Source organism: Sardina pilchardus, chromosome 19 (assembly GCF_963854185.1).
Source record: "Sardina pilchardus chromosome 19, fSarPil1.1, whole genome shotgun sequence".
In the NCBI taxonomy this organism is placed as follows: domain Eukaryota; kingdom Metazoa; phylum Chordata; class Actinopteri; order Clupeiformes; family Clupeidae; genus Sardina; species Sardina pilchardus.
The window spans coordinates 11,247,346-11,258,933 of record NC_085012.1 but is presented as its reverse complement, the minus strand read 5'-3'; the positions used below and the strand labels follow the sequence as shown (position 1 = coordinate 11,258,933).

Sequence of the window (11,588 nt, the reverse complement as noted above, 5' to 3'; positions counted from 1 at the left end):
ATATAGCCTCAGGAACAGGACCTCCTCGCCTCCTGAGCTCCCCTGAGGAAGAGAACAAAAAAAGACTACATTATCCAGAATGCATCTCCATATAAAATGAAACCCAAGGACCTGGTGCTGCTGTGTACCCAAAAAAAGACTACCATGAGCACCGATCGAGCCAAATGAAATCCATAGCATTCGTATGTCATCCCCGATCATTGAACACGCTGTGTTCAGACGTACAGTAGTAACAAGAATCCTAAAGGCTATACGGACTACATATCCCCTGTAAGGTACATACTGTACATCCTCCCTTATAAAGTCTCTGGTACCAGCAGCACATGGGCAAGGCATGTGTTTACATACAGGGCTGAAGAGGAAGTACCTTGATCTGCAGCAGTCTCTGCTGCTGCTCACCGTAGCACTTGCGGAAGCAGTCCTCGGCGCGCTGCAGCCGCTCCTTGCTGTCCTTCAGGCAGTCGAGGGCGTCCAGCGCCTGGTAGCACCACACCACGTCCAGCTGCAGCACCGCGTAGTTATCCACCGTGTTCAGCAGTGTGGAGCCACACTTCCTGGAGGGAAATAGATCATGTGGGCATGGAGTGATGGCAAAGAGCAGGTTCAAATGGAGGAAACTTTGCTGCACCATGTACCATAATACACACACAAACAAATGATACAGTACAACTGCAAACATCTTGTTTTGTTTATTTGCAAAACAGAGTAACGCCACATGGATATCTTTGAAAGATTTTCACTTTGTCAAGATGGTGCAGACAAAACACCTCTCTGGAGATGTTAACCACCACCTGTGCAATACCTCTTATCTCCAAACCCAGCACTAAAACAATGGTCAGGCCCCAGCCGTGGCGCAACTGGCTGGGGCACCTGCACCGCACGCCGGCGACCCGGGTTCGATTCTCGCCCCCGTGGTCCTTTCTGGATCCCACCCCCCGACTCTCTCACCCATTCGCTTCCTGTCTCTCTCTAATGTCCTGTCAAAAATTAAAGGCACAAAAGCCCAAAAAATATACTTTGAAAAAAATTAAATAAAATAAAACAATGGTCAGCTCACCTGAACTCGGTGTCGGCCTGTATCAGGTAGCTGAGGGCGGCCTCGTGCTGCCTGCGCTTCATCAACGCTCGGCCCTTCTCATGGAGCCCCATGGCCAGGATCAGAGCCTACAAAATTAGAGCCAACCTGATTAGAGTCAACCACAGTCCGGTCCACTTAAAGAATTACAATTTTTCAAAGATCTCTGTTTCTTGAGGTCATTAAGTACTAAGTAAGATAAAGAATGATACAGAAAAAACGAGTTACAGCTAGAGCAGCAGTCTTCCAAATTATGCCCCCAGAGAGTAGCACTGTAGCAGCTTGGCTACTCTACCTGTAGTAGAAACTCAAGTTAAGTAACAACAGTTTTCTTCTGTTTTGTTTTTTCATACCGACTCAGTACTCAGTGACCTTAAGAAACAGATCTATATGAAAAACAGCCAGAGTTTTCCTTTAAGATTCTGGTGACGGCTTGCTGATATTTACGCTAAATTAGGAAGGAACAGTGCTGGCTTGTTGCGCACACACAGATTACTAGAATAGCTAGATTACTCTAAAGAGCAATTCACTGAATTTGGATGTTGGATGAGACTCACAGATTCCATCTTTTATACAATTTTAAAACAAAGAATTTGTTCCTACAAATGACCTTTGAGGTGTAAAAAGATGTTTTCTTATCAAATGCTATGAGACTTAATTATAATTTACTGTTTCACCTTTTTCTCACTAGGAGGAATTGTAAGAGGGTTTCCCTTCTGATCAGCAATCTCCAAAAATGGAGTGGTCATTGGGTCCTCACTGCCATCTGCATATCAACAAACAGCGTAATTAATATGTTATACAAACAGATAATCCTTCCTATTTGTCAAGGATTTTCTGTTATTGTTTCACCCAAAATGGACTTCATCAGATGCACTGTAGCAACCCCAATCTTGTTAAATATGCAACTGTACAATGACAATAAAGGCTATAATATCTATCTATCTACCTATCGATTTGTCTATCTATCTATCATGGCTGCCATGGTGGGTTTGTGTCCCGGAACTTGCCTCTCTCGGACAGGATCTGGAAGCCTTTCTGAGCGCGTTGCATGCTCTCATCCTGCGATTTCTTCTTCTCCTCCTCCTCACTCATGGCTCGTATGCCTTCAGGCTCACTGACCTTCAACACCATCATCTTACTATTGGTCGTCACATTCTGCTCGTCCAGCCGCTTCTCTGTAAGAAAGAGGAGTCAAGCCAGGCAAGGGAGCTACTAAAACCTCATTCCAAATTCCACAGACCCTAAAACTTTGCACATGCAATGCATCAATGCAATTGGGGCAGCCGTGGTGTACTGGTTAGGGCTTCGGGCTTGTAACCGGAGGGTTGCCGGTTCGATCCCTGACCAGTCCACCACGGCTGAAGTGCCCTTGAGCAAGGCACCTAACCCCTCACTGCTCCCCGCGCGCCGCTGGTTGGGCAGGCAGCTCACTGCTCTAGGTTGTGTGATTCACCTCACTGTGTGTTCGCTGTGTGCTGTGTGTTCACTAATTCGGTTAAAGGGATAGTTCGGGTTTTAAGACACGAAGTTATATGGGTTCCCTGTAAGCAACATTGTGCATCAGCAATGACTTACCCCCCGACAGCGTCCTGTGAGCCGAGATCCAGCCGGTTTTTGATGCTGAAGAAAGTAGTCCGGCAAGTTTCTGGGGTCACGAAAATAAAGTGTTTTTCTTCTCAAAACCATACGTGTTCAAAAGAGTGATAAAGAAGATTCTAATTCTAAGGAGTAGCTGCATGAAAAATGAGCTCCTGAATTCATCTCAAATATGGACCAAAAATAGTTGGATATTTTGAAAAATAATCTCCAACAAATCTCCAGAAAGGACTCTAAAGAAGAGGTGATAACAATAATCACCAACAATTGAAGAGAAAATATCTCATCAGGGAAGTATATCATATTTTCCCAAATCAAAACAACTACTTAGCCATCAACAGCTAAGCACCAACTGCCATTGTTGTCAACATTCCAAAGGCAAAGCTGCCTAGAAAAAGCTAACAGAAGCTAATAGAAAAGAACAGTTTCTGATCATGGAAACCACCCAACAGACAGCAACACAGAGGACAACTCTCAGAGAAAAGAGCAGGGAAGTTGAGTACCCTGCTAGATGTAAGAGTGGAGCAGCCAAAGAGAAGCACAAGGAGAAGACACTTCGTGAAAATCCAGAGGTCCTCTTCACTGATTATGCTCAGCAAAAGAAAGGAAGGAAGAAAAACAACATCATATTCTTCACTGAGTCCATCTACATCTGGAAAGATACCTTATGCAGCCATTACGCATATGTATCCAGTGAGGGCATCGGTTCAGGAGGCAGATTAAAGATCTGTAAAGATGAACACCTCGACAAGGATGACCCTCTGCTTACCATCACTTACTACACCAAAGGGAAAGTAATGGTCCAAGGGAATGAAGCCAACTTGGAGTCCTTTGAAGAGACTTTTCCAGTGTTGAAAGATGAGGTTAACTCCAAGAGGGCCAACTCTGACAATGATGAGAATCAGAGTCCAGCAGATAATCTTGACATCATGTCTATCTCTGCCCCTCCAACACCTGCAAGCCTTACCAACCGGCTAAAGGAGAGTATGGCCCTCCTGGAAATGGACTTTGCTGAGTTCAAAGAGCAGACCCAGGCCAAGCTGTCTGACCTTCCAGACAACACTATGCGGCTGCTTAAAGTGGAGCTCCAGCAGCTCAAGAAAGACCACCAAACCCTGACATCTGACCTCAGAGGGAATACTGAGGCATTTCAGCAACTCAAGAGAGACAGCCAAGCCCTTGCTTCTGACCTCAACAGAAACCTAGAAGCACTCAAACGGGAGAACAGTGTGCTCCATGCTCAGCTGGCCAAAGTGAAGGAGGATGCTGAGAAAAGAGAGAAGAACTTTACTGAGCAAGTTCATCGCCTAACAGAGCAACTCTTAACAATCCCCAAAATGACCAGCACAGAGACACAGACTCTCCCTACCAGTGTGGCAGACCCCTGCCCTGTCTCAGCTTCACCTTCTCTGCTCTGCACCCAGCCCAGCAACAATCCAACACCTCCTGACCTGACTCCTGGAAAACAGTCAGTTGCCAGCAGTCAGCTCGTCCCATCCCAGCGTCCTGCCATACAACCTGAAGAACAAGGCCCACAAGTAGTCCTGCTTACCGACTCCAATGGGAAATTCCTGGACACAGAGAGGCTTTTTCCCGGAAAGAGAGTGCTATCCAAACGCTGTAGCACCACAGGACAGGCCATGAAACTGTTAAAAAAAGAAATCTTCAACCACCCTGAATGCCTGGTGATCCACACAGGAACAAACGACCTGCACATGCTCCAAAGGGACACTGCTGGAGCAATGTATAGGATGGCGGAGCAGGCCAGTCGGGAGTTCCCTGACTCCCGAATTGTGATCTCCACCCTGCTGCCGAGGACAGATACCCCACCTCACGTCATCCATGACATCAACATGGAGATCAGAAGAGGATGTGCCACCCTACGCAATGTTCACGTGGCTCTCCACCCAACACTTGGCACCTGGGACCTCTATGATGGACTCCATATACACAAGGAGAGGGTGAAAATATTTGCAAAATCACTAAAGGACACGACCCTGGGGCGCAGTCCCATCACACCCTTCTCTGATAGGAGCCACAGACACCATCCCAGACATCCTCCTCCCCATCAGCACCCCAGGATCATCCCTCCTACCATGAGAAGAAACAATGGTTCAACCTTGACACCAGACCCCTCAAGGGATCATCACCTCACCAATGTGAGGCACAACCAGAAGAGGCTACCTTCCTCATCCCCGCCCCCTACCCAACAGCCCCCTCCCCCCTCACAGCTACAGAGATATACAGCATTACCTGACCACTACCCCCTTCCTCTACAACAGCAGCAGCGACATGTAGCTCCACCTGCCCCTTGCCCCCCTCCCAATCCTCAAAATCAGAGCTATGCTGCAGTGGTCACCTCTGGACCCCCTCCCAACTCACAGCAGTGGAGCCATGCCATTGCTGCCCGGCCTAATGTGGTAGCAGCTCCTCCTGCAACATCTGAGCTCAGAGAGATCAGGGAGATGCTGCACACCCTGTGCACCCGACTTCTCCTCAGCTAAGAACCCTTCATATTTTATTATTATTATTATTATTATTTAAAAAAAAAAAAAAAAAAAAAAAAAAAAAACCTTTATTTTATTTATTTGTATTGCTTTATTATTATTATTTAAAAAAAATACATTATTTCAAAAAAAAAAAAAAAAAAAATACATTTACAGTATGGTAGCCTACCTTTTTTCATTTTACTTTTGATTTTACTTATTTACTTTTATTATTAACATATCTTACATAGTTGTTTCTCAAAAAAAGGAAATATATGTATATGTGCATAAGTTTGTGTGTGTACATGTATACATATGTATGTACGCATGCATGTGTATATATGTATACATATATGTGTGTATAATTGAATATTTCACATTAATAGTACTTTTGAAATGGTAACTTTATCAAATCTCTGTTTACTACTGCAGATAGTTGTAGTTATTTTCATATATGTCTAACTATACAGGTCCATTTTGTTTGTTTTCAAATGCGTTCACTTCATATAAGTTGTTGGAATATTCAGGGCCTTCGCTCTTCAGCTTTTGAGCTGAAGAGCGGAAACCCTGAATTCATGAGCTTGATCAAAGATGTTGATATAATCATTTTGACAGAAACATGGTGTCAAACCGATACATACACTCAATGTCCCTCAGGATATAATGAAGTCATGGTGCCCTCTTTAAAATTAAAGAATATACGCAAGGGCAGAACATCGGGAGGTATCTTGGTGTGGTATAAAGGAAATCTTTGCCATCAAATTTCACCAATAAAACAAAGTAAATCACACATTTGGTTAAAATTAGATCAAACACTGGGCATAAATGATAAGAATTTATACCTTTGTGCTATTTATATACCCCCAGTTGACTCTCCATATTTTGAAGAGGACATTTTTGAAACTCTTCATTCAGAAATTGCATATTTTCAGGCCCAAGGAAACGTGCTCCTACTTGGAGATCTAAATGGACGCACAGGAAATGAACCTGATATTGTTGATCCACAGGGAAACAATCATGTATTCGCCCAGTTTCCCCAATTTACCACACCAACCATCGCCCATCGGAACAACCTTGACTCTGAAGTGAATCAAAGTGGCAGGGAGATAGTGCAACTCTGTCGAACCTTAGGCCTATACATAGTTAATGGTAGGCTCAGAGGGGACTTTTTAGGGAGATACACATACTCCTCAGCTCTTGGATCCAGTGTAGTAGACTATGCAATCACTGACATGGACCCCTCCACTATCAGTGCATTCACTGTCAGAAAGCAATCTCCCCTATCAGACCACAGTCAAATAAATGTTTTCTTTAAACTCTCAGGCCAAATGAGTGGCGAAAAAAGTGAGCCCTGTGAACTTTATAATTCACATCTCACTTACAAATGGACACTTACATCATGGCCATGAACTCACCTGACCTGGTAAATGACATATCAAAATACAACCAAAATACATATGTCCCTACTAGGGAAGGTGTAAACAAGGCCGTAAATGATATAAATATAATCATTCATAAAGCAGCAATCAAAGCTGACCTCATCAGACAAAAAAGAAAGCCTATAAAAAAGAAAAACACTAAAAAATGGTTTGATCATGAATGCAAGATCATCAGAAAAGACCTGAGGAAGCTTGCAAATGAAAAACATCGGCAACCAAACGACCCCACGTTACGCATAAATTACAATGAAATTCTAGGCAAATATAAACATACAATTCGAAACAAAAAACAAAATTACAACCAAAAGAAACTTGAAGATATTGAGAAAGCCATTAACGACAATCAATTCTGGGACATGTGGAACAATTTCAATAAAAAGGAAACACAAGCATTACCAATCCAAAATGGCAAAATCTGGAGAGAACACTTTGAAAATTTATATAAAGACATACCAATTCATGAAATCAATCAAGATCAACATTTAATAAAAGAAAAACTAAAATTATTAGAAGAAAAAATTAAAAACAATCAAAATCCCCTAGACTTTCCTATTACTTTTAAAGAATTAACTGCTCAAACAAATTCTCTCCGGCCAAGGAAAGCCTGTGGCCCGGACAGCATAAAAAATGAAATGCTCAAATGCAGCTCCCCAGAGATGCAGGGCGCAATATTGAAATTATTCAATATAATTCTACTGTCAGGATATTTTCCTGACATGTGGTGTAAAGGGCTGATTTCTCCCATCCACAAAAAAGGGGACAAATCAGACCCTTCCAATTATCGTGGCATAAACGTCAGCAGTTGCCTAGGAAAACTGTTCTGCAGTATCCTAAACAAGAGACTAGTAGATTATAATGATGAACATTCCATCCTAAGCAAAACTCAAATTGGTTTTCTTCCAAAACACCGCACAACTGATCATGTCTATACACTCCACACCTTAATTAATAAACATGTAAGCCAATCAAAAAATACAAAAATATTTGCCTGTTTCATTGACTTTAAGAACGCTTTTGATTCCATTTGGCATGAGGGACTCTATTATCAGCTGTTAAATTGTGGGATAGGGGGCAAAGTGTATGACTTAATTAAGTCTATGTACCTAAACACCAAGTGTGCTGTCAAAATTGGGGAAAAACAAACGGAATACTTCACCCAAAAAAGAGGTGTACGGCAGGGCTGTAACTTAAGCCCTACATTATTTATACATAAATGAGCTAGCAATTCAATTGGACAACTGTCCTTCTCCTGGTCTCTCCCTCTTAGACAAAGAAGTAAAATCCTTGCTCTTTGCCGATGACTTGGTCCTACTGTCTGCAACTGAACAAGGACTACAACTGCAACTCAACATAGTTGAACAGTTCTGTAGGACTTGGGCCCTAGAAATCAATCTAAAAAAAACAAATGTAATGATCTTCCAAAAACGTGCCAAATGTCAAGAAAGTAAATACCACTTCCTAATAAACAACACTGTCATTCCACACAGCATGAGCTATACATACCTGGGCATAACAATAACAGCTTCAGGAAGCTTTCATATGGCAGTGAATGCACTAAAAGAAAAAGCTAGAAAAGCCCTACATGCAATTAAAAGAAAATTTTATAACTTACAAATTCCAATCAAAATCTGGCTCAAAATATTTGATAGTATCATCCTGCCCATTGCGCTGTATGGTAGTGAAGTATGGGGTCCACTCAGTCATCATAGCTACGCACACTGGGAAAAACACACTATAGAGTCTTTACAAGCAGAGTTCTGCAGATACATCCTACAGGTGCAGAGAAAAACACCAAACAATTCCTGTAGAGCAGAATTAGGCAGATACCCACTCATAATTAACACAAATAAGAGAGCACTAAATTTCTTTAATCACCTTACATCCAGCCCCCAAGACACCCTCCATTATAAAGCCCTCCAAACCCAAGAGCTGAGCCCAGAAAAAAGTCCCCTGCATCAGTTATTGTTGAGACTAACCCCCCCACCCAAAACACACCCTGACCAGTCTCACAACAACACTGTTTTCCAAAAACCAATCAGAGTCAACCAAATTATAAAACAATGCAAAGACAACTATTTGGAATATTGGAAAGAAGAAACTAAACATCAAAGCAGATTACAATGTTATCTGGCCCTAAACAGAGAATATAAATTAGCAGAATATCTCTCTACTGTCAGAGATAGAAAACAGAGACTGACCCTAACCAAGTACAGGCTAAGTGACCACAAATTGGCAATCGAAAAAGGAAGACATAAAAAATCATGGCAACCAAAAGAAGAAAGAATATGTGGTCACTGTTCGACAGGTGAGGTAGAGACAGAGTTGCACTTCCTCCTACAGTGTACATCCTTGTCCCAAACTAGGAATCTTTACTTTAATAAACTAAATTTAGAAATTCCTCATTTTGATGATCTAAGTGAGGAAAACAAATTTAAAATACTATTGGGTGAAGGAAACAAAGCAAACCTTGCAGCCCAATATGTATTGACATGCCACAACCTGAGGGACATTGAATGACCTACTGTATCAAGACACAGACACACACACAGACACACAGACACAGACACAGACACAGACACAGACACAGACACACACACACACACACACACAAAATCAACCCCCCCCACACACACACACACATACAAATATTTGATCTATTTTAAGAACTGTGTTGCTATTGTACTACTGTACACATATTGTACTACTATTGTACTACTATAGTAGTATTGTACTACTATTGTACTTCTGTTCTGATTGCTTTGGCAATATAAGTATACCCCTTGTCATGCCAATAAAGCACATTGAATCTGAATCTGAATCTGAATCTGATATATTTGCACCACAAAAACGTTGTCCAGGAAAAATTCAAACCTCGTTAACTTGGCACTATTTTTCTCGATTCCTATCACTGCGCGCTACTGACAGCTGGACAACGTTTTTGTGGTGCAAATATATCACTCTTTTCAACGCATATGGTTTTGAGAAGAAAAACACTTTACTTTCGTGACCCCAGAAACTTGCCGGACTACTTTCTTCAGCATCAAAAACGATCAAAAACCGGCTGGATCTCGGCTCACAGGACGCTGTCGGGGGGTAAGTCAGTGCTGATGCACAACGTTGCTGACAGGGAACCCATATAACTTCGTGTCTTAAAACCCGAACTATCCCTTTAAATTGGGTTAAATGCAGAGAACTGAATTTCCCTCACGGGATCAAAAAAGTATATATTCTATTCTATTCTATTCTATTCTATCATTTTACATATTAGTTTACACAATAAATAAAAAAGTCTGGTGCCAGCAGAGTTGATATCGCTTACATCCTGTACAGGTGAGGCACAGTTACACTGTAACAAAATGAGTTGCTTACAGTAGGTGCTCATTCAACACACTGCTTACTAAGAAAATGCAGATATCCGATAGTTACACTAGCAGTTGTTCATAAGAATAAACCACCATACTGCTGTCAAATGAATGCAAACAAGCAAAATAAGCTTAATTTAGATTAGAATTTTGAGCATTGACATTTCCAAGCCAATAATATGTAAAGGCAAGGGAAAACGTATTGTCTGATGGTCATTATCGTAGAACAAGCAACAACAGGGTGAACAGGACCCCAAATACTGGGAAGGTCTGATTATTTTAATAACCAAGGGGAGAGAGTGAAAAGAGAGGAGAGTGTTCTTTCAAACAAATAAAAGATGGAGACTAGGCCTGTAACTTTCTGCAGTTTTCTGAAGTGCTACATAATCAGGAATATCATTGTTGAGAAAAAATAACATACTTGGATCAATGGTCCTTCCAGACAAAATAAGTTTGAAGTACTTCAAACCAAAGTCTTCTTTTATTCTAGACAATAAACAAAAGAAACAAGAGAACATCAATAAACAAGAGAATGACAATATCAACAAAATGCTTGATAATTCAATAACATCCTAAACTACCTGTTTATTATGTCTTGAGCAGGGACATCCAGCCTGGTTTCCAGGTAATTCTTCTTTTTATCCTAAAAACATTTTGAGGACAGGTCAAAGGAGAAATAATTCACATACGGTCTGCCTGGGTAAAAATAGCATTTGCCTAGAGCTTGTTACCTTCCTCAGATCTCTAGGGAGGACTATTTCCAATGTGGCCACACATTTCTCTCTGAACAACTTGTTTCCAGATCCCTTGTGAACAGCCTGTGATCTTATGGTTTCCAGAGCTACTTCCACATCTAGCAAAGGAACACGGACCAGAGCTGCGTATTTTTCAGCAAGCTCCTAAAAATGTCATTACAAACAGCAATGGTTATCTTGACTTAATCATATACCCGTAAGTGTACAAGTTGAATGTAACGAGGAGAAGAGCTGGCTACTTACATGCATTTGCTCTTGTCCGACCCCATTATCAGTTGTGTAAGGGGGGTTCCATAGTTGAATTTGATCATTTTTTAACTGAGTTATTAACTTGGATTGAATATTTTGTTCTGCCATTACAGAGTTGGGAAGATGGGTAGTTTTCTAAATCGAAAGTAATGAACTGGGGGAATACCCAGACCTTCTTTCCTACTCCTAGCTTGGCAGCAGCCACCACCAAGCTACTAAGCTCACAAGCTAACACGCTAACAAACCACTCTCCCTCAATGACATCTGCTGAACAAACTCATAATTATCATAATGTCTTCCGGCGACAGAAAGACAAGTTTTCAAGAGACAACTATAGCCTTAATAAGTAGTATGACTGGTCTTACAGAGACAGAGACAGATACAGATATCACGCATCACATGGGGTTGTTGTTGTTTTGCTTTGTTTTTTTTTTTTTTACACTTCCGGTATGACGACGCAATTCCAACATCTGAACTTCCCTGTCTCGCAGTTGCTAGATGGGTGTCTTTTCGCGTGGCGCCATCTACTGGAATGTTCTGAATACATGCAACGAAAGTAGATGGTGAACTATTGCAAATGATGTAATGTTTTTTTGAAGATGGAACTTCATAATATGTTGGAA

At 41.5% G+C, this 11,588-nt stretch overlaps 1 protein-coding gene across 1 annotated transcript in view; it reads right to left on the bottom strand.

The window, feature by feature from the left end:
- LOC134065704 (NEDD8 ultimate buster 1-like) overlaps positions 1-11,385 on the bottom strand; it is a 16,827-nt gene extending 5,442 nt beyond the window's left edge. The window contains exons 1-9 of the mRNA XM_062520711.1: positions 10,960-11,385; positions 10,693-10,860; positions 10,543-10,604; positions 10,383-10,447; positions 2,086-2,253; positions 1,753-1,841; positions 1,058-1,164; positions 368-554; positions 1-42 (exon numbers count right to left, since the gene is read on the bottom strand). The exon at positions 1-42 is cut by the window's left edge and continues 66 nt beyond it. Of these exons, the coding sequence (XP_062376695.1) occupies positions 1-42; positions 368-554; positions 1,058-1,164; positions 1,753-1,841; positions 2,086-2,253; positions 10,383-10,447; positions 10,543-10,604; positions 10,693-10,860; positions 10,960-11,073 (1,002 nt within the window). The 5' untranslated portion in view covers positions 11,074-11,385. The remainder of the gene's footprint in view (positions 43-367; positions 555-1,057; positions 1,165-1,752; positions 1,842-2,085; positions 2,254-10,382; positions 10,448-10,542; positions 10,605-10,692; positions 10,861-10,959) is intronic.
- Positions 11,386-11,588: the final 203 nt, after the last annotated feature.